Raw genomic sequence first — 20,646 nt, forward strand, 5'->3', positions numbered from 1 at the left:
GTGGATGAGGGAAAAGCCGTGGATGTTATCTACTTGGAGTTTTGCAAAGCTTTTGACACTGTTTCCCACAGCATCCTCCTGGAGAAACTGGCTGCTCATGGCCTGGACAGGTGTACTCTTTGCTGGGTAAAAAACTGGCTGGATGGCCGTGCCCAGGGAGTGGTGGTAAATGGAGTTAAATCCAGTTGGTGTCCGGTCACAAGTGGTGTCCCCCAGGGCTCGGTGCTGGGGCCGGTTCTCTTTAATATCTTTATCAATGATCTGGATGAAGGGATCGAATGCACCCTCAGTAAGTTCGCAGATGACACTAAACTGGGCGGGCGTGTTGATCTGCTTGAGGGTAGGTTGGCTCTGCAGAGGGATCTGGACAGGCTGGACCGATGGGCTGAGACCAATGGTATGAGGTTCAACGAGGCCAAGTGCCGGGTCCTGCCCTTGGGTCACAACAACCCCGTGCAGCGCTACAGGATTGGGGCAGAGTGGCTTGAAAGCTGGCCGGCAGAGAAGGACCTGGGGGTGTTTGTGGACAGCCGGCTGAATATGAGCCAGCAGTGTGCCCAGGTGGCCAAGAAGGCCAACAGCATCCTAGCCTGTATCAGGAATAGTGTGGTGAGCCGGACTAGGGAAGTGATCGTCCCCCTGTACTCGGCACTGGTGAGGCCCCACCTCGAGTACTGCGTTCAGTTTTGGGCCCCTCGCTACAAGAGGGACATTGAGGTGTTGGAGGGTGTCCAGAGAAGGGCTACAAAGCTGGTGAGGGGCCTGGAGGACAAACCTTATGAAGAACGACTGAGGGAGCTGGGGTCGTTTAGCCTGGAGAAGAGGAGGCTGAGGGGAGACCTTATCACCCTCGACAACTACCTGAAAGGAGGTTGTAGAGAGATGGGGGCTGACCTCTTCTCCCTGGTGACAAGTGATAGGACGAGAGGAAACGGGTTCAAGTTACGTCAGGGGAGGTTTAGATTGGATATTAGGAAACATTTTTTCACTGAAAGGGTTATTAAACATTGGAATAGGCTGCCCAGGGAGGTGGTGGATTCACCATCCCTGGAGGTGTTTAAAAAAAGGGTAGATGGGGTACTTGGGGACATGGTTTAGAAGTGGCTTTTGTCAGGGTAGGCTAAAGGTTGGACTCGATGATCTTAAAGGTCTCTTCCAACCTCAACAATTCTATGATTCTATGATTCTATGACCCAACGCGCTGTTAATTTCAGCGGGTTGGAAGAGGCCTAGCTGAGAAACTAAAATTGCGGAACGGAAAGTCGGTTCCGTTTCACCCCGAAGCGGGACACGCTGGCAGCAAAGGACGGAAAGCAGATAAACGGAACTCTGGATATGAAAATATTTATTCTTCCTCGTCGGCAGCTCCTTCAGCAGAAAGGGGACAGTGCTCCCGAGGGGCTGGGGGTCCGTGAGCGGGGACGTCGCTTCCCTGGAGCGCGGGGGGGACCTCGCCCGTTCAGGTTTGGCTGATCTGCCCTTCTCTGCTCTGAGTTTGACATACTTTGGGTGGGTTTTTTTATTCGTTTTAGGGTGTATTTTTTTGCTTCTGAAAAACAGAAGTCCCTTGTCTTCTTCTGGGTATTTCGTGGGCCTCTGGAGATTTTTTAATTCATTTTCTTTTTTTTTTAAAAAAAAAAAAGGCAAGCAAGGTACAGGTGAAACAAGTGTCTGAACTGACCGTGAGCTTTAGGGAAGATGTTAACGCTCTCTTGGCCTCCTGCCTTTCTGGCTTTTGGAGCTAAGGGTCGAGTTGCAGCGCGATTTCTTTGTCTTTCTCGTTACTTCCTGGACAAAGATGTGCAAAAAGAGCAAATCTTCTCATTCCTGGGAAGATAAAGCCCGAGGCTCCCTTCTCCCTTCTGGAGAAAGAAGGAGTCTCCTTTGGCTCCGACGCCGATAGCTCCTGCTGGCTGAAGGGCTCCGGAGTGGAGGTTGAAGGTTCGTCTCTGGACTTGGTTCTGCTCCTCTGTTATTCTCAGCCGCTTTGTCAGGTCGTTAACCATCTGAAAATTACTTCTGCTGCTGCTGATTGGTTTTTTCCCCTGTTTTAGCGTGAGGTGACATTTATTGGAGCGTATGAAGACAACCCCTGCAGGCGTTGCTGTGTAGACGGAATAAGTCGCAGCGAGGCCTTGGATTTTGGGTTCAGTTTTGTGCTCTACTTCAAGCAGCTTATTCTCACGCATCATTTTCCTCTTCTCTAAACCACGCTCTCTCCTGCAAGTCTGGTGTAGAAGCGATGCTTTGAAGCCCTCACCGTGCAGCGTGGCGGTCACAGGGATTCCTCGAGGGCTGCGGCGGCTGGAAGAACCTGCGGCTCGGACACTTGGGTTTTCCGAAAGCAAAGGCCAAAGGTGACTGGCGAGTGCCACAAACCTTCTCAGAGCTGGGCCACCAAGGTGTTGGCTCAGGCTCTTGGACAGCTCGGGCTCTCCCCGTCCCATCTCAACATCGTCACTCCCCCGGTTTAAGCATCGGTCGCTTAAAACCTTCTCTGACTTCTCTGTGCCGGTGTTTGGGAAGCGGTTGGAAAGTGGCTTCTTGCTCTGCAGCACCGTCAGCAGTTTCTTACCGGTGCTGAGGCTTCGCAGGTTGGCTGGATATCTTGATATCATCGAATCCTTATGGTTGGAAAGGACCTTTGAGATCATCGAGTCCAACCAAACAACCTACAGCCTCTGCCACTACAATATCGACGGGTAGCGCGGAACCGAAGTGCTTAATTTACCGACGGCGACTGTTGGTTTTCTCACATGAGAAGTTTTGCGTTAAAAGCGGGACTGTTAGTGTCTTTTCTGTTTCTGACTGCTTTTATCTTCTCCTATTTCAAAGTCGGAAAGTCATCAGAAGCCACCGCGGGAGAAGGGATAGGAACCCCAGCGGCATCCGCTTGGACTCCGTCCCTTCAGCTGGAGGCTGTTGCCTTTCCAGAGGTACCGTGAAGCAGAGAACGGTTATTAATTACACTAAAATTTGAGCAGGTTACTGACCTAGAATTTCTGCAGTTTCTTTTGGCTTCCGTTCTGCTTTCTTAGCTTCTGAAGCAGTGACTCATCGAAGCCAAGTGTTTTCTTCTGGGCTTTTTGACTTGGAACTGGTTAGATTTTAAACCGACAGTTGCCATTAAAGCGGGCTCTGGCGGTGTCAGGTACCGGGCAACGTTTGACTGACTGTAACGTTCCTTCCCACCTCCGGCTCTGGCGGCGTCTTTCGGTAATTCCTGGTCTCTCGCGACCTGCCTGCGGCTCTGGGGGGAGAGTGGTTTAGCGTAAGCTCAGGTGTGGTAGCGCGCTTGTCTTTACAGTCTGAAAACAGCTGAGGAAGACAAGTTTGGGGCTTCTTTTTATCTGTGTACCTCTGCTGTAGGCGTGGAATGGTACATAACGGATTTCTGCGGAGCTGAGAAGCCCCGGGAAAGCGCTGCCGCGATTACTGACGGTACGAGCGCGACAGAATCAGCCTGGGCACTGGGCGGAGAAACCAAGGCATCGCTTTCGATGGAGACATTGCCTCCTGGTTTGGGAACATTTGCCCCAACAAGTTCTTTCGTAGGGAGGAAGGGAGATCTCCGTCCCCTCTGCCTGCGGCTTTCCCGATGCCCCCGAGCGAAGCGCGGGGCAGGAAGGTGAGCGGGGGCTGGGGGTGGGGGGCTGTTCTGTCACTTCCCCGTGATTCATCGGCTCCGCTCGAGTCCGGCGGGAGCCCCGGCGTATCCGTAAGTTTAATTTCAAACAGATTGTTGAAAGCAGCAAGCTAGCCGCGGCGTCTGCACCTGTTTTTATGGGTTTTCTCCGGCTCTCCTTCAGGGATTGCCTTCGCTCTGGCTCGGCTGCCGTGGGACGCCGAGAGCGCTTCCTCCCCGCCAGACCCTGCTCGCGAGGCCCCGACGCTTTTACAAGGCCCCGGTTGCTAACAGAATTCAAAAGTTAAAATTTCTCCTGACAAACATAAATCTAAACAGACACAAGGACTTGGCCTTCTGCAGTAGAATTCCTCCTCACCAGAAGTAGTTTACCGTATGCAAACCCCCCCCGTAAATCATACCAAATAATTTTGACCCGTGTAGCTTGCTTTATGGTTTCAGGGTTCCAAAAGCAACATATATATTATCGTTTGACACCGACCTAAGGGGATAGAGTTTACGTTAGAACATTTGTTGAAAAGATTGAATCCATCAGCGTTAGGTGAGAGAAAAGCTGAGCTAGGACATAACGAAGCCAACTAGGTGATATCCAAGTTTAGTCACCGTGCTCAGAAAAGCCTCGTTAACAGAAGCCCTCCCACCTTCGGGGAGTCAGTGCTGGGGTTAAAAGCTGCTTAAAATCGCCTGGGAGATGAGTAACCGCGTGGCTTTTAGTCCGAGGCTTAGAATTAGGCAGAACTTCGCAGCCCTGTTTCTCTCTTCACCTTTTCTCAATAGCTCCGAGAGCCGCGACTGTTGCGTTCTGCATATCTGTTCTGCGCGTCTGTCCTGGCACGGAAAGAATGAGGCCCAGTCTATACGGAAAAGACGTAAAAATCTGTAAGACGATCTTCTGCGAAATTGTTGGCCTGTTTTGGGGGGTGGGGTTTTTTTGGGGGGTGTTTTGTTTTTTTTTTGGTCTGTGTTTTACACCGTGCTTTATGAGTCCGTAAGACCTTGTGTCCTGTTTCCGCAGCCTGGCCAAGCGGGGCGAGGTGTTTTGGAGCAGGAGGGGACGTGGGCTCCTGAGCCGGAACGGGAATTCCTGAGCTGCTTTTTGAGCTGCGGTTTACTGTACCTTGCACATTTTGACCGAGTTTTAACTTTTTGTTTTCTAGACACAGGTCAGTTTATAGGGGAACTTGCCCTTTCCCTCTGAATTAGCACCCGGGAGGGATCCGAGGTACCTCGGAGACCCGTTGGCTTTGTCCCGGAGAGCTGTGCCGGTTAGGGGGGAATGGGAAGCAATGGGAAGCAACGTGTTCCTTCTCATGTGCGTTTTTTTAACAGCGTCTTCGCTAGGAATCGTAGAATCATGGAATCATTGGAATCGTAGAATCACAGAAGGGTTAGAGTCGGAAGAGACATTAAAGATCATCCGGTTCCAACTCCCTGCCCGTGGCAGGACGTCTTCAACTAGCCCAGGTCGCTCAGAGCCCCGTCCAACCTGGCCTGGGATGTTTGCAGGGATGGGGCATCTCCCACCTCGCTGGGCGACCTGGGCCAGGGACTCACCACCCTCAGCCTAAAACATTTCTTCCTTAGATCTCATCTAAATCTAGATTGTAGCATGGGAAGGGATGGCTCCCGTGGAGGCCCAGCTGGAGGAGTAGGGCATTTAGGAGAACCAGGAGGCTAAAACCCGGTACCCGGAGACGTGGTGAGCCGAGAGGCAGGGACCGTGCCCGTGCTGCCCGCCCGGCTCTGCCCGCCCCGCGACGCCTGAGCTCCGGCAGTCCCAGACCCCTGGCGTTGGTCACCGTGCCGCGTGCCTGCAGTTTTGGTTCTTCGGGGCAAATCCCACGTGGAGTAGGTTACCGTGCAATAAATCCAAGGCTTTTTCCGCAAACCAGATTTTCTTCTGCGGTGAAAAGCTGCTCCCAGGAAGCATCCTCGCCTTTACGCACCCTGCTCCTGCCCCGGGCTGCGGGGGAGCAGGGAGGAACCCGACTAGGATGGTCCCATCCACGGTAACAGGACAGGGGCAGCTGGCAGAGAGCGTCATCCTGCCCAAAACCGTATGAAACTCTCGGAAATCGGGTCAGGCAGTCGGCTTTCTGCACCTCTGGGCGGTTTAGTCCCCGTGCAAAGCCGTCCTGCTGCCGCTCGGAGAGGGTTGGATGTTTTCTCTGCTTCTTACGGGGAAAAAAAAGGAAGGAATACTCCGCTGCCGGCAAACAAATGCGACCGTGTCGTCGCTGTCTGCAGCCGGGGCGGCCAAACCTCGTTACCCAAAGAGTCTTCTGGAGGCAGTAGTGATCTATATTCTCTTGTGAACCAGGTCCGCCTGCTGGAATCGGAACTGGATGAAGGAGCATCTCGTCCTCAGGGGCCTCGTCCCCGCGCAGCTGAGCGGCCGTGGATGTCTGGCTGCGTCGGAAGAGCCTTTTCCTTTGTGCGCTGCCTGGGGTCGGGCAGCTGGGCAGCATCTGCCTATTCCTGCGTCTTCCTCCGTCGTCTTCTGCCTGTTATTAACTGCCCGTTTCCTACTGAAAGAGGTGGCATTGGGATTAATTACGGCGCCGCGGCCGAGAACTTGCGTCAGGCAGTTTTGTGGGGGCCCTGCTTCTCCAGCTCACCCGTACCCGTCTGCAAATAACGACTTCACGATTTTACTTTTGCCGCCGAGTTTCTTTTTCCGAATACGTTGAGAATGCAGCGAGCAGAGCGAAGTAGTGACATGCTGCTGGTTCGGATTTGGGAAAGAGACATCACTGTCAGGGCTGTGCTTTCTCGTGGAGCTGCAGTAAATCTCGCAGCGCAGCAGCGTCGGGGCGGGGCGGGGGGTTTGGGCAGCAGAGGCTCCCCAGGCACGGGGAGGGGGGAGAATCGCAGGAGCGGGCAGCGGGGAACGCTTCTGCTTGCAGGGGTCTTCTCTAGCAGCTGCGTTCTGTTAATGGGGTTTCCATCGTCCCGTTTCCCCCGGCTTCAGCCCCGCCAGAGCCCCCCGTTCCTGGGTTGTGCGTGAAGGAAGAACCATCTGTTCCCACAAATGGTCCCCAGCCTTGCTTTTGGAGCGAGGAGGTGGAGGCGATGGTGACAGGCCGCCCAATCTGCCGCTCGTTTGGGCTCCGGTAGTACCAAACTTCGGGCTTGCCTTCCCGCAGGTGTGCTGTCGGCGTCCTCAGCTGGAGCATCTGCCACTTCAAACGGGAGGTGGCAAGAGCTGTTGCCGCGGGAGGGAAACGGGGCTCCTGGAACTCGCTCGCCGCGGTTTTATGGCAAGAAGTCTGCGTGCGCCTCATGAAATTTTTCCCGAAGGCCAGAAAGGGGAAGGAGACCTGCGTGCGTGGCCCTGGCCGCTGGCAGGCGAGGCGACGGCGCTGCTCGGAGGCAGGGCCGGGTGTCTGCCGGGGGCTTTGGGGCAGCCCTAATTGCAAGCGCGCCATTCCTCGGCTTTGAGTTGCGTTGGCTGAACTCCTGGCTCTTCCAGCCTCGCGCTGGGGCTGTGGTCCGTGCTTTTATGACCTCTAAATTGGACAATTGTAATGTTGTTGTTTTACGGCCTTCCTGTGCAAAGGTTGCGCGGGCTCCAGCTGGTGGGAGATCGGGGCCAAAACACCGACTCTCCTCCCGTGGCCTCCACATGTCGGGCTGGTCCTGGGGGACCGGGGCTGGCTCCGAGTCAAACATCAGCTTGATCTTAAAATTGCTTTGATGGCTTATAATGCCGAGTATAATGTGGGATCTGCGTGTTTTATCTCCGCTGCTGCTTTTTTATGAGCTTAGTCACTGCTTGAGATCATCTGAAGTCGGTTTTATTGGTCATTCCAAACCATAGGTTAAAGACCTGTGGAGTGCTCGTTTTTCAGCGCAGTGATCTAAACCTGAAATTAATTACCACCATCGGCTGACACACTGATGTTAAAATAACTCAACCCAACTGGCATCTCTTAACCCTGCGTTGTAGCGTAAGCTGCTTTCTAGCAGGTTTGTGGATCCGGTCTGGAACAGGATTTTATCCTTTTCTCTGCCGGCTCTTCTCTCGGGTGCCAGCACGGGCTGGCATCTTCCCAGGGACGGACCCGCTTTCGGCAGCGGGTTCACACCATCTCTCCGGTTGCCACTTGCACAGCGCCTCGTATTCCACAAGAGGAGTTCCGCTCGTGGAGAAGGACCTCACCTGGAGTACTGCATCCAGCTCTGGAGTCCTCAGCGCAGGAGAGACACGGAGGTGTCGGAGCGGGGCCGGAGGAGGCCCCGGAGATGCCGGGAGGGCTGGAGCCCCTCTGCTGGGAGGACAGGCTGAGAGAGCTGGGGGGGTTCAGCCTGGAGAAGAGAAGGCTCCGGGGAGACCTTCCAGCCCCTTCCAGGCCCTAAAGGGGCTCCGGGAAAGCTGGGGAGGGACTCTGGAGCAGGGAGGGGAGCCACGGGACGAGGGGGACGGGTTTTAAACCAAAAGAGGGGAGACTGAGATGAGACCTGAGGCAGGAATTCTTTGCTGTGAGGGTGGTGAGCCCCTGGCCCAGGTTGCCCAGAGAGCTGGTGGATGCTCCATCCCTGGAAACATTCCAGGCCAGGTTGGACGGGGCTTGGAGCGACCTGATCTAGTGGAAGATGTCCCTGCCCGTGGCAGACGGTGGCACTGGGTGGCCTTTAAGGTGCCTTCCCGCCCAAACCATTCCCTGATTCTATGATTTAATTCTGTTACGTCTGAGCGCAGGGCATGTTCAGGAGGATGGCCGTGGGCAGTTTGGTGTCAGGCAGCAGAGAGGAATACTTTGAACGGCTCCGGGCTAATCCCGGCAGCCGTCCTCCTGTCTTCACTGTCGTGGATAGGCGGAGCCAAAGAACGGACACCGTGTGCCGTTCCCTGACCGGCTTCTTGGCTTCAACGTGTGTCTTGGTGAGAGGGAGGAGAAGGTGCCCCAGGGGACGATTCAGTGGCAATGCCAGCCTGGGCGCGGGAGCGACGGAAACGGAATGCTTTGAGAAAGCGAAGAGATCAGCAGCGCTCTGAGCCTGCGGTCCAAAATCACGGTCAGCTGCAGTAACGGATCATAGAACCATAGGGTTGGAAGGGCCCTCTGGAGATCATCCAGCCCAACCCCCTGCCAGAGCAGGGGCACCCAGAGCAGGTGGCACAGGAACGCGTCCAGGCGGGTTTGGGATGTCTCTGGAGACAGAGACTCCACCACCTCTCTGGGCAGCCTGTTCCAGTGCTCCACCACCCTCAAAGTAAAGTTCCTCCTCATGTTTAGGTGGAACTTCCCATGCTCAAGTTTGTGCCCGTTACCTCCTGTCCTGTCCCCGGGCACCACTGAGAAGAGCCTGGTCCCATCCTCCTGACACCCCCCCTTGAAGTATTTATAAGTGTTGATAAGGTCCCCCCTCAGTCGTCTTTTTTCCAGCCTGAAGAGACCCAAATCCCTCAGCCTTTCTCCATCAGAGAGGTGTTCCATCCCCTCAACGTCTTGGTAGCCCTTTGCCGTCCCCTCCCCAGCAGTTCCCTGTCCCTCTTGACCCGGGGAGCCCAGAACTGGACCCAGCACTCCAGCTGTGGCCTCACCAAGGCAGAGCAGAGGGGGAGGATGACCTCCCTCCACCTGCTGGCCACGCTCTTCTTGATGCCCCCCAGGATGCCATTGGCCTCCTTGGCCACGAGGGCACATTGCTGGCTCACGGTCATCCCGTTGTCCCCCAGGACTCCCAGGTCTCTTTCAGCTGTGCTGCTCTCCAGCGGGTCACCCCCAACCTGTCCTGGTGCGGGGGGTTGTCCCTCCCCAGGGGCAGCACCCTACACTTGCCCTTGTTGAATTTCATAAGGTTCCTCTTTGCCCAGATCTCCAACCTGTCCAGGTCTCTCTGGATGGCGGCACGGCCACCCCCCCCCAGCTTTGTGTCATCTGTGGGCACCAACCGAATGCGAAACTGGGCAAGGAGATAAGCGGCAAAGACGGGGCAATCACTTTTATTTGGAAGGTCAGACTTTTCCTCAAAGCCGAGGTCCTCTTCCTCTCTCCCCATGTTGCTGAAAAGCAACCAAAACGTGTGGCTTTGTGCCTGGCTCGTTAGGCCGCCGCTCTTAGGGCACCGACTGCGAACACGAAGCCGGGATCTCTCCCCACTCCGCACCGGCTTTGCTCTTGGAAGCGACCGAGTTTCAGAACTTAAACTTTTTCGCCGTATCTTGGCCATTAGGCGTTTTGAAAACCGCTTTTCTCTCGGGCGCGCTGGCAGCACCGCCGCTGCCGGCTCTTGTGCTCGGTGGGGGCGGAGGGGCTGGGGTACAGACCGGCGGGGTCTGGGGGGGGCCGGTGCCGCTCTGCTGCTGGCGAGCCCTGCTTCTCCTCTTGTCCGCCGCTGCTCGCCGCCGGCCGCGCGGAAATCAAGCGCTGCCTTCTCCTGTGGGCTCACGCTGGTGATAAAAAGGAAGCGAAAGCAGCACCCATGCCCTTTCGGTGGCTCGGTTTGGTTCGCCGTCCCTGTTTAGTCAGCAGGATGCCGACAGTCTCTCCTGGTGGGGGCGGTCATTAATATTCCGTGCTCCTGAGCTATTTCCAGCCTCTAAAATAAGAGCCGTTTACAGCTCTTTCCCTCTTTCCCCAAGAGTCGATCCCCCCGCAAAGGTTATACCTGCTGGAGATTAAAGATGGAGAGCACTGGAGCCGGGATTCAAACTAGCTTTTTCGTTTGGTAGCTGATGCCCTGCGAACGAAGACGCAGGTGCTTCCCTCCGAGCGGACAACTGGTATTCCAGGGGCTGAACCTCTGCTCGGAGCCTGCACATCCATCGGGACCTGCCTCCGTCGCCTGCCTTGCCCCGAGCTCTGCCTCTGACCCGTTCCCCGGGGAGGTACCGTTCCTCCAGGCAGCTGAACCCTGCCCTTCGGAGCTCGCCCGCGTCCTCCCACGCGTCTTCCTCCGGGCGGCGGGGACGGCAGCACGGTCCCTGCAGCCCAAGTATTGATCTCCAAACACTAGCTGAAACCTTCCTGTCAGCCAAGAAGAGGGATTTGGGTCTTTTTAAGGCTGGAAAAAAGACGGCTGAAGGGGGATCTTATCAATGCTGATAAATACTTCAAGGGGGGGTGTCAGGAGGACGGGGCCAGGCTCTTTTCAGTGGTGCCCGGGGACAGGACAAGAGGTAACGGGCACAAACTTGACCATGGGAAGCTCCATCTCAACGTGAGGAGGAACTTCTCTCCTTTGAGGGCGGCAGAGCCCTGGCACAGGCTGCCCAGAGAGGTGGGGGAGTCTCCGTCTCCGGAGACATCCCAAAACCTGCCTGGACGCATCCAGCCTGCTCTGGGTGCCCCTGCTCTGGCGGGGGGGGGTGGGACCGGGTGGTCTCCCGAGGTCCCTTCCCACCCCCTCCAGTCTGTGATTCTGTGACAGTTTGCAAGACGCCCCAGGAAAGGTCCGAGTCGGGGTTTAACTGCAGACAGGATTTATACAGGTGTAAGGACTGGAAAATCATCAAGGTCCCGATGTTCCAGCGCCGGTTCCGAGGGAGCCACTGGCAAAGGGCCGGAGGGAAGGAGCGAGGCAGACACGTAGCGCTGCTCTCCTGGAGCCACCTCCCGGCCCCAGCGCCTGGGTTAAGGGCTTCCCGAGGTACAGGTGATGCCCTGGGATTTAATAGCCCTCAGTAGATTTGTTTTTCCTTTGTGTGATGGGTTTTTTTTGTGGTTTTTTTTTGGTTTTTTTTGTCCGATGGCTCCCGGGATCCGGCGGCGGAGGTCTGCATCTTAATTACGCGGTGTCTGGAGAACCGTGTCCCTTTGTTTGTGCAGAATCTGCCAGCTGCTGACTTCAGCTGATAGCCCGAGCCTCAAATCAGAAGGGGGAGAGGGAACAGTTGCCGCCTGTTCGCCTCCGCTTTGTCTTTTGACTTCGCTGCGCCGGGTCGGGCCTTTACAGAACCTCCCGTTTATCCTGGCGCCCCCGTCTCCGAGCGGCCCCGCTCCGCTCGGGGCTGCGGGTTTCTGCTGCTTCGTGTTTTTCTGGGTCATTTTCATCCGCCCCGACTATTGCCCTCGCTCATTTTTACAGCCGTACCCAGCGTAGAGTTACCCGGCTTTCTGCCCTTTTTTGGGATCGTCCGTGGGCGTGCGTCGAAGAGCCCCCGGTGACGGGGTTCGGTGCTGCTCCCGCGGGCGAAAGCCACCCTCGCTTGGTCTGATCTTAGTGGGTTTGCTCGATGAAAATCCCGTTTTCTTTTCCACACGCTCTTGTCTGAAGTACTAGAACATCCGTGCGCCGCGTGACGAAGGAATCTGCTGCGATGCCACTTCTAAATAAATCCTGAAGGGCCTCGTGGCAGGAGATAAAAATACTGTAGGACAGGGGAAAAAAACCAAGAAACCCTCAACTACAAACTCTGCGGGCATCGAGCGTGTTGGTACGCGGTGACGGATCGCATGCCGCAGATGAAAATGACGTCTTTTCTAGCGTGGGTCTCTACGGTTCAAACCCCCCCAAGTCAGGAGTTTCAAAAACTTGAATTGCCGGGGGTTTGGGGGTTGTTTTTTTTCTGCGCACGCTCTCGGCGAGAGCGCGGGCGGCGCGCGGCTTCAGGCTCCTCTGCAGCCGAGCAGGGGACTTGGCCGGCAGAGAGAATGAGAGAAGACAGCTCTCTCCTCTGGTTACCTGCTTCTAAAAGCCTGGTTTTGAGAAAAACGCCAAGCAGCGGCACAGCCCCGACGAGAGCGCGACAGCTTGCAAGGCTGCATTTTCTTTAAATTGCAAAATACCGGATAAAACCCGGTCATTTATTTCCAAAATTGCTAGCTGGGAAGTCAAGCGCGGCTTTTACCCAGAGTTAATTTTATCTGAAAGGAGAGTAACGACCATTTTCCTGAGTGTATACTGGTAATTAAAGCTCTTTGGAAAGGCTGTTTTTCAAGCGGGATGGACGTTTCTCCTGAGGACCCTTGTACAGCCGCGGTGATAAATGAGCGTCTCTCCTGGCTGCGGGAGATAACGAATGTCATTCTCCGCCTGGCAGAAGCGCGCGGCCGTCCCGAGCCCCTGGGAATGGCCCCAGTCTCAAACTGGGGGGCGGGGGGTGGGGGGAGACCGGGTTTTCTCTAGGTTGGAAAAACACACGTTTCGTTGGGGTTTCTGCCTGCGGAGCCCCTGCTCCCCCCCCCTCCAGGATCCAGCCGCGATGGGCACGTGCCGCGTGGTCTGGATGGAGGAGCACGGGGGACCGGGGCCAGGCGGCCGGTCCCGGGCACTCTGCGCAATAAAAAGGGGGGTCGCTCGTCTTCGCTTTCGAGAAGGACGTCCCTTCTCCAGCCCATAAACCTTCTTCTCAGGTTACCGGACTTCGTTCCCCGGGTTCGGAGCTGCCCCGGGCGAGGGAGGGCTGGTCCCCCAGGAGCCGCCGTTTAAGAGAGGCAGGTGCGGAGCCGGGGTCCCGTTTACGCCGTCCTGTAAAATATCGTATCAACAAAACGCTTCAAAGATCTTCGAATAACTCCCGAAATGAAAGGTTTGAAACCGGCCCTTGTAAACTCTTCACCGGCATTTAATTGCCTCATAAAACAGTATGCTAAAGAAAGTATTAAAAGGGTGTTTTTTGTGGCTCTCAGATCGGTTTAACCCTTCGGGGACCTTGTGTCCAGCTGTTTCTCTCCCGCTGCCTAATGAGCAGTTACCACCTCCTTTCTTCGCCTTTCATGAGACATCGCTGGCTCTGATCCACCAGACCTCGACCTCTCCGCGCGGCTCAGGTGCGGCAGGGGCCGGGGGCCGGTGCCGGGAGGACGGCTCCATCTCTGCCTCTCCCCCCCCACCACCACCACCCCTGGGGTTTGGGCAGCGGGCGCCGGGTTGCGGCTCTCCCCTTCCCAACGCCTGCGCCCGGCAATTCCTCGCCGCGCTTTTCTGTCCCCGAGGCGAATCTCGGAACCGTGTTCAGCTGGTCTGTGCCGGGCAAAGCTCGGCTAATTTACAGATCTCCCCAAATCCCCGCTGGGGCCCGGAGCAGCCATCCTCCCCGCGCGTAATTGGCAGCTGGGGCCCGGGGAACGACGGTGCAGCTGAGATAACGGGCAGCTGGACCCCTCCATGCGAGGGCAGCCCCGTCGCCCACCCCCGCGGCCTCTCGCCTCCCCGCCCTGCCTTGCCGACACTCCGGGTTTGCTGCCGAAAGCTCCGACCGCTCCTCGCCCTAGCCGAAACCCTTGGTTGCCAGCTGAGCCCTTGCCGCGGGCAAGCGGGGGTGGGCATCCCCTCCACGGGGCAAACGCGTTCTGTAACTCGGACATTTTGGATGCGTCCGCAAGCGTTAGCCCGTTTGGAGAAAATCAGAGTGATTTCATGTGAGTTTTCCCTCTCTGAGCGTCTGTCGCTCACCCTTTTGCTCCGCCGAGGGCTCATCTTGCCCTTGTACCGTACTCGAGCCTCCGGCCACCCCGCTCTGCCGAGCACCACCATCCTCCTCCTCCTCCTCCTCCTCCTGAAGTCCAAGGGCAGCTTGGACCAGCCTCACCTGGATTGTCACCGCCGGTTCAAAACCCTCCGGAGGGGAAAGTCTCGGCATTAAAATCTAAAAGGGGAAATTGTAGCTTGAACAGTCAAGATCCCACAAAAGTGGTGTGTGTCGGGGGGGAACCGTTCCCTAAAAAAAGCTTGAAATGGCTGGTTTGCTTGCAGGGGGCCTCTGGCGACGAGGTCGTATCAGAGCTGCAGTCGCACAAAGGTATGACTTAAACCATGTCGCCGGCGACCTCCTTGGGGCTATGACTTAAACCATGTCGCTGGCGAGCTCCTTGGGGCTCTGGTAGCCTTAAGAATCAGGGAAAGTGTTACGGGTTTATTGCTAATTCCTCCGTTGTGTTCACAGAACGCGCAAACCCGTCCTTGCTCTTTTCATTCCTATGCATAGAAAAGCCAAATACGACGGAGTTCTAAAAAAGCGTCTCTAGAGTTTGGGAACTGGCGCTGCGGGGAGAAAAATGGGAGGGGTGGGCGCTGCGCGGCTCCTCGGCGCGGTGGTCGCGCAGTCCGCGACCGTCCCGACACAGCCCAGCTCTCTGCCCGGCCGCGGGCTTCACTGCTCCGTGGCTTTCCCCCCCCTTTCCCCCCCGCCTTCTTGTCTCTAGAGAAGCCGATTTATAACCGGCCCCGCGTGCACCTGGGCCAGATCAAGGAGATTGAGCTCGGTCACCGGGGGCCTTTCCACAGGGGCACAGTAATGGCTCGTAGCAGATGTGAACTGCTCGTTCTCCCCGGGTAAGGCTCTGTGTTACTGCCCACGTGTGAATAGCTGCCGGTTCTGGAGCCGCGCAAGCTGAAATGACGGCAAAGCAAAGTTAATGAACGCAATTTCACCCGCGCGCCCCAGGAGGTTGTAAATGAGCCGGTATCCGGAGATGTCGGCAAATCCCCTGCTGCAGTTTTCCAGCTTGCCCCGCGCTTTATTCGCTCCGCCTGAGAGGCTGCGGGTCGGTTTGTTGGTTGGGTTTTGTTGTTTTGTTTTGTTTTGTTTTGTTTTTTAACTCAGATGGCTTTTTCTTCTCCCGCAGCGAGAACGAAGCGTTGTGGAGGGAAGTGGCCAGCTTGAGGCAGAAGCACGCTCAGCAGCAGAAAGTTGTCAATAAGGTAAATCCTGGTTTTCCGGACAGAGAGATCGGGACGCTCTCGTGTTCACCTGTGCGGTGATGTCGTGACCAGGCTGGGATCGATGGGATGCAGCGGCGTTAATTCTATTTAGGAAGAATTTTGCACGCTGCGTTTTCTCCCTCTTAACCGTGACGTGCTGGAAATCCGGCGGGGAGAGGCTAAATTCGGGCTGGCGCTGCCGCAGCGCAGAGTGGGCTTTTACCCTCGGCCCTCACCCTTGTGCTCAGAGCTGCCGTCAGCCCTCTGCCCTGTCCCCCCGTGCCCGGCTCTGGCTCCGCTCCCAGCGCGGGGACCGAGTGGTCCCGCGGCTGCTTCTGTCTCCGCGCCGATCCAAGGCCTGTGCGCGCCCTAACAGCTTCTCCTTTTTTTTTCTCCTCACAGCTTATCCAGTTTTTGATTTCATTGGTGCAATCCAACCGTATTCTTGGGGTGAAGAGGAAGATGTAAGTCTGCATTTCTACATCCCGATAAAGATTCCCTGTCTGAGAGAATAAAGAGAGGATCAGCAGAGTGGGTCCCCCAGGTCTCTGTCTTCTCTAGCAGCCTTGCCAGCGGGGTAGGACTGGGCATCGTGTGAGCCTTCCAGTACTTGCTCCAGCCAAAACCACCTAACCCTGCTACGCAGCCGATCCCGAGGAGGGTTTGCCATCCAGGCCGCATAAGCCCGCGCAGATCCCCCGTTACAGCTCCCCCCCGCCCCGTGTGAAACCGCTGCCGCGCTAAAGCAGCGCACGCGGGGAGGGCTGGGGTCTGGCGCTGCCGCCAAAGTTCTGTCTCACACCGAAAAGGAAAAGCTGGACCATCCAGCCCGGCCTCTCGCCGTCGCAGGCTGCTGTGACGCCTTCGCAGCCTGTCCTCAAACGGGCTGCGGATTATTTTGCCCCTTGCTAGTTGTGCTGGATGACCATTCAGTACCTAAGTACCGTAAGCGATTTAAGAACAATCCCAGGCTAATTTGTTTTGGCCGGTTAATAGTTACTTGGTTTCGCCCCAGGATTGTGCCGTACCACGGTCACTTTTCCCTCCTTCGCTTGTACAGACGGTTCTGCTGTTGGCTCTCGTCTGACCCTCCCCTAAGCTGAACGGGCCCCGCTCTTCCACTCTCCTCCTGCGAGGTGGGCTCCTCACCCACCTGATTTTTCGCGGGTGTTCACGTACGAACTGGCAGCCGCTCTCCTGTCTGTCTGCTCCTGCCCCGACCCTGTCCCGTGCTGCCTGTCGAACTGCAAGGCTGTCCCTTTGTGTTTGAACCCTGCCCAGCGGCACCATATGGCAGACAACACCGCAGCGGGCTTGATTATTATTAATGAAGATAGTGGTTTATACGGTGATAATGTCCAAGGCATGCTGAAATGATTTATCTCGGAAGGAGAAAGAGGTTTCTCCACAGTACTCGAGTACGTGAAAAGGGCCGCAGACGTGGTCGTGTCACAGCTGACCACAAGTAATCCATCTTTGGAGCAGTTGGCCATGGAGGAGTGAAGCCAAGCAGAGCGGTGACAATACAGGCCTGCAGAAGGAGGCGACCGGGGTCTATAAAGAAATCCTCGGAGGCCTGAGCTTTTACATTTCTGCTCAATAGAGTGGCAAAATGTAGCCCAGGGGCTGGTCACGGGGGCTCGGCGTGTTCCTCAGTGTCGTGGGGCTGGCCTGCTCCGCTGGCCCGACACAGCCACCGCCCCCCCGCCGACCGTGGCCCCTTCAGGGCTCCCAGACCTGGGGACAAGGGGTGGGATGGCCCCTGGGGTGGGCGCAGGTCCCCATTTCTGGGGTTGGGGCTCTGCCGGGGAGAAGGGGTGCCCGAGAGCCGGTGCCGGCAGGGCGGTAACTCCTGTGGTGGTCGGGAATCTTTTGCAGCCCCCTGATGTTGAACGACAGCAGTTCAGCACATTCCATGCCGAAATACAGTCGCCAGTACTCCTTGGAGCACGTCCACGGCTCATCCCCGTACGCAGTAAGTACGCCCGGCCTTGGAGAGGGGGACAAGGACGCAGCTTCGTGGGGAGGGACCCGTTTTAGGCTCTTCCCCAGCTGGTCTTGCCTTTGTACAACCGTTCGCTCACAACCCCTTTGTTTCGTTTGGCAAAGTATTTTAAGGTGGCAGCTGCGTTCTGGCTTAGCCAAGGGGGGAGAGAGCTGTTGGCTGGTAATTCTCCGCGATGGTTGGGATGGGGCCGAGGGTTTGGCTTGCAGAGCAAGCGAGGAGCTCTCTGAATTCCACTGAAAGCAGAGATGGGTGGAAGCGGTGCCTTCTTGCTTTGCTTACATCTGCTCGCTTGGTCCACGCTGGCGGTTTCGTCACAAACAAAACGCACCCGGTGTCGATCCCTGCTCAACGTTCGCTCGTATCGCCTAATTAACGCGTGGCCGCGGACGATCAGCGATATTCCCTCCCAAGAAGACTGCTCGCCATCAGGGAAGGTGGTGTGGGTCAGAGCCTGGCTGAGACACGGACCTGGCGTAGCAGAGCCCCGAGCGGTGGGAGCTGACTGGGGTCCGTGGAGGTAGGGAGCGAGGTGGGAAGAGCACAAAGCCAGCCGGTGCTCGTGCGCAGAGTCGTCCCCGGTGTGGGTGAGGCTGTTGAGACGAGAGAGCGAGGCGGTAGCTTTCGAGGTGAAGGGATCTCCTGCAAGACGTCGTCAGCGTAGAGTCCAGGAGAAAGGAGCCCGTGGTTGGGCGTGGATGTCGATGTTCAGACCTTGGCCTCGTTGGGGTGGGTGCATGCCGTGCCTGCCTAGCTCCGGGCTGCACCTCGCCTGGGTGCCTGACGCCGTGTTCTAGGAGGAGTCTCTAAATAAACGTATGCTCCGGACTCGCCTCCAAATTGCCGCTGGATCCCACTGAATCCTGAGGTTTTGTCTGTGCTCTCCCATCCTTCCGATGTGCTGCTTCCCCTGACTGTTCAGTGTCCAGCCAACGCGAGGACTCTCTTCCAAACCCGTTAGGGCTGGCCCCGAACCCCCTTTCAGATGGGCTGCAGACTTGCTCTTGCGCGCGTCGAGTCTGCTCGGCCTCGTGAGCGGCGGAGGGGAGCGGGGGTCGCTTGCGCTGCTATTTCCCTTTCAGCCTGATAGCTGCACTGTGTCCGCACGCAAACCCCGTTGTCATGACACTGCACCATGCTTTCGGTGCCGAGAACTGCCCCGTCTTGGTGCCGGGCAGGTCCTAACCTGCGAGCTCCGACTTCCCAGGAAGACTGGGGGGCTCATCCCGTGTCCCCGGAGCTGGAAAGCCGCCTCCGTGGCACTGCTGAGGGTGAGCTGCCCGGCTCAGCACTTACGGCTGATGGGAGAGGTGCGCCCCTTGGTCACTGTGTTGCTTTAAATCGTCTCAGGCCTGTGTAAATCCACTAAATTTCACGTCTTGACCCAGTCGTTTTCCTTTGAGATGCTCTGCTTGACCCGGTTCCTACCAGTGCGCGCCCTGGGGAACTGCACCCCTTAAATTCGGGGCGTCTCTCTTGGTCTGCGCCTGCTGCTTGCCTGGCACAGGAAAACCAGCCGTTATTTGGTGGCCAAAGCTGTTGCTTGAATCAAGATTCTTCTTCATACTGATCCTCTGGCGACGCGGTCGTCCAGGAGCAAGGCTTTACAGCTGGGAACACAGCTGAGCTTTCGTACCGGCTGTTTGGAGCGAAATAAAAGCTGTCCCCAATTCCGAGGTATGATCCTGCCCGTGCTGCCGCAGGGACGTCCTTTTGGGAACGGCGGATTCAAGCCGCTGGCCCCTGCCGTCGAGCCGCCCTGGTGCGCCAAGGTGATCCCGGTGAATTTTTTAGCAGAGAACGGAAATAGCTAAGCCCCGTTGAAGAGCTCTCCTGCAGTCGGACCACCCTCTGTGGCAGCTCTCTGTTCCCCTTCCAGCTCCCCTCTAATCCTGTGATCTCTTTTTTTAAAAGCGCCTTTATTCTTGCACGCGGCAAATAACTTAACGCAGAACCGCCGGGAGCTCTTCCCGGTATTGCCGGAGTGTCCCAGTTATGGGAAACGCAGGTGTCATCCTTTCCCATGCTTCAGCGTTCGTGATTCGCAGCTCCGGACAGACCTCGGAAATGATCGTTGGGCAATTTTTCAGAGCCAGCTGCCAGCGAGGAGGCTGGATCCCGACGCTGACATAGGCCTGGCTTTGACAGTGAAAAAAAACCCTGACGTTTTCACAACGAGACAGTGAAGGTGGCTTCAGACCTTAGTGGGGGTGAGACATGGGTAGTCCTGACCTTGGCCGAGCTGAGATCCGTTAGCGTAGTGCTGGTGTAAGTCACGTTACAGTGCGTGCCGTACAGGAGAGACGGTCAAATATTTATCTGCAGGTAAGGACGGGCCGGGGTTTTCTCTGGGTACCGCTCAGTGTTCCCATCACTGAAGCGCCAGGAGCTGGCTCCGAAGGAGGAGAGTGAGCGAGATCACGGATCGGCTCAAAGCTAAGGGAGAATTCGGAGCAGAATGTCATTTTTCCCCTCCAATACTGTGTCCGTTTTGGGCCCCTCACGACGTGAAAGACATTGAGGTGCCGGAGCGGGTCCGGAGAAGGGCAACGGAGGTGGCGAGGGGGCTGGAGAAGGAGGAGAAGGGTCTGGAGAACTTGTGAGGAGCGGCTGAGGGAGCTGGGGGTGTTCAGCCTGGAGAAAAGGGGGCCGAGGGGAGACCTTCTCGCTCTCCGCAGCTCCCTGAAAGGAGGGGGCAGCCAGGGGGGGTCGGGCTCTTCTCCCAAGGAACAGGCCACGGGACAAGAGGGAACGGCCTCCAGTTGCGCCAGGGCAGGTTTAGGATGGATATTGGGGAAAATTCCTTCATGGAAAGGGCTGTCGGGCGTTGGAAGAGGCTGCCCAGGGCAGCGGGGGAGTCGCCATCCCCGGAGGGATGGAAAAGCCGGGCAGACGCGGTGCTTAGCGATATGGTTTGGTGATGGCTTTTGTCAGCGTTGGGTTGATGGTTGGACTCGATGATCTGAAAGGTCCCTTCCAACCCGGGCAATTCCCTGATTCTGTGATTCTGTCTCTTACCCTCTCTTCTCCTCATCCCCCGTGGTTTTCTGACTCCTGGGTGCACCTTCTAATCTCTAGTTTGCTTTGTGTCCTGGCCTGACAAACGCTGACCCACGAAGAGGAGAGAGGGTTCGGGCTCACTCAAACGTCTCAATTAATTTGCTCCTGAGCAAGTTCGATACCAAAATGCAACCACGCCATGTTGCTCTTACCAGCCGGGAAATCTTGCGTGTCTTACATCTGTAGGTCTCAGCCGTATGAATTTCAGCTTTCAGTTAAGAAAAAAAAAAAAGAATGGAGTTTTAGTGGAAGGGGATAGATGAAAATCTGGGCTTCTGAAAACCCAAGGGTTGGATGACCCAGAAAAATAATCCAGTATTTTTACGTTTTTAATTCCGTTATT

General features: G+C 56.5%; 1 protein-coding gene across 3 annotated transcripts in view; it reads left to right on the plus strand.

The window, feature by feature from the left end:
• HSF1 (heat shock transcription factor 1) overlaps positions 1–20,646 on the plus strand; it is a 116,842-nt gene that overhangs the window by 77,665 nt on the left and 18,531 nt on the right. For all 3 annotated transcript variants that reach the window (XM_063327715.1, XM_063327714.1, XM_063327717.1), the window contains 3 exons: positions 15,163–15,238; positions 15,641–15,702; positions 17,117–17,213. In XM_063327715.1, the coding sequence (XP_063183785.1) occupies positions 15,163–15,238; positions 15,641–15,702; positions 17,117–17,213 (235 nt within the window). The remainder of the gene's footprint in view (positions 1–15,162; positions 15,239–15,640; positions 15,703–17,116; positions 17,214–20,646) is intronic.

The sequence above is a fragment of the Chroicocephalus ridibundus genome, chromosome 2 (assembly GCF_963924245.1).
Source record: "Chroicocephalus ridibundus chromosome 2, bChrRid1.1, whole genome shotgun sequence".
Lineage (NCBI taxonomy): Eukaryota > Metazoa > Chordata > Aves > Charadriiformes > Laridae > Chroicocephalus > Chroicocephalus ridibundus.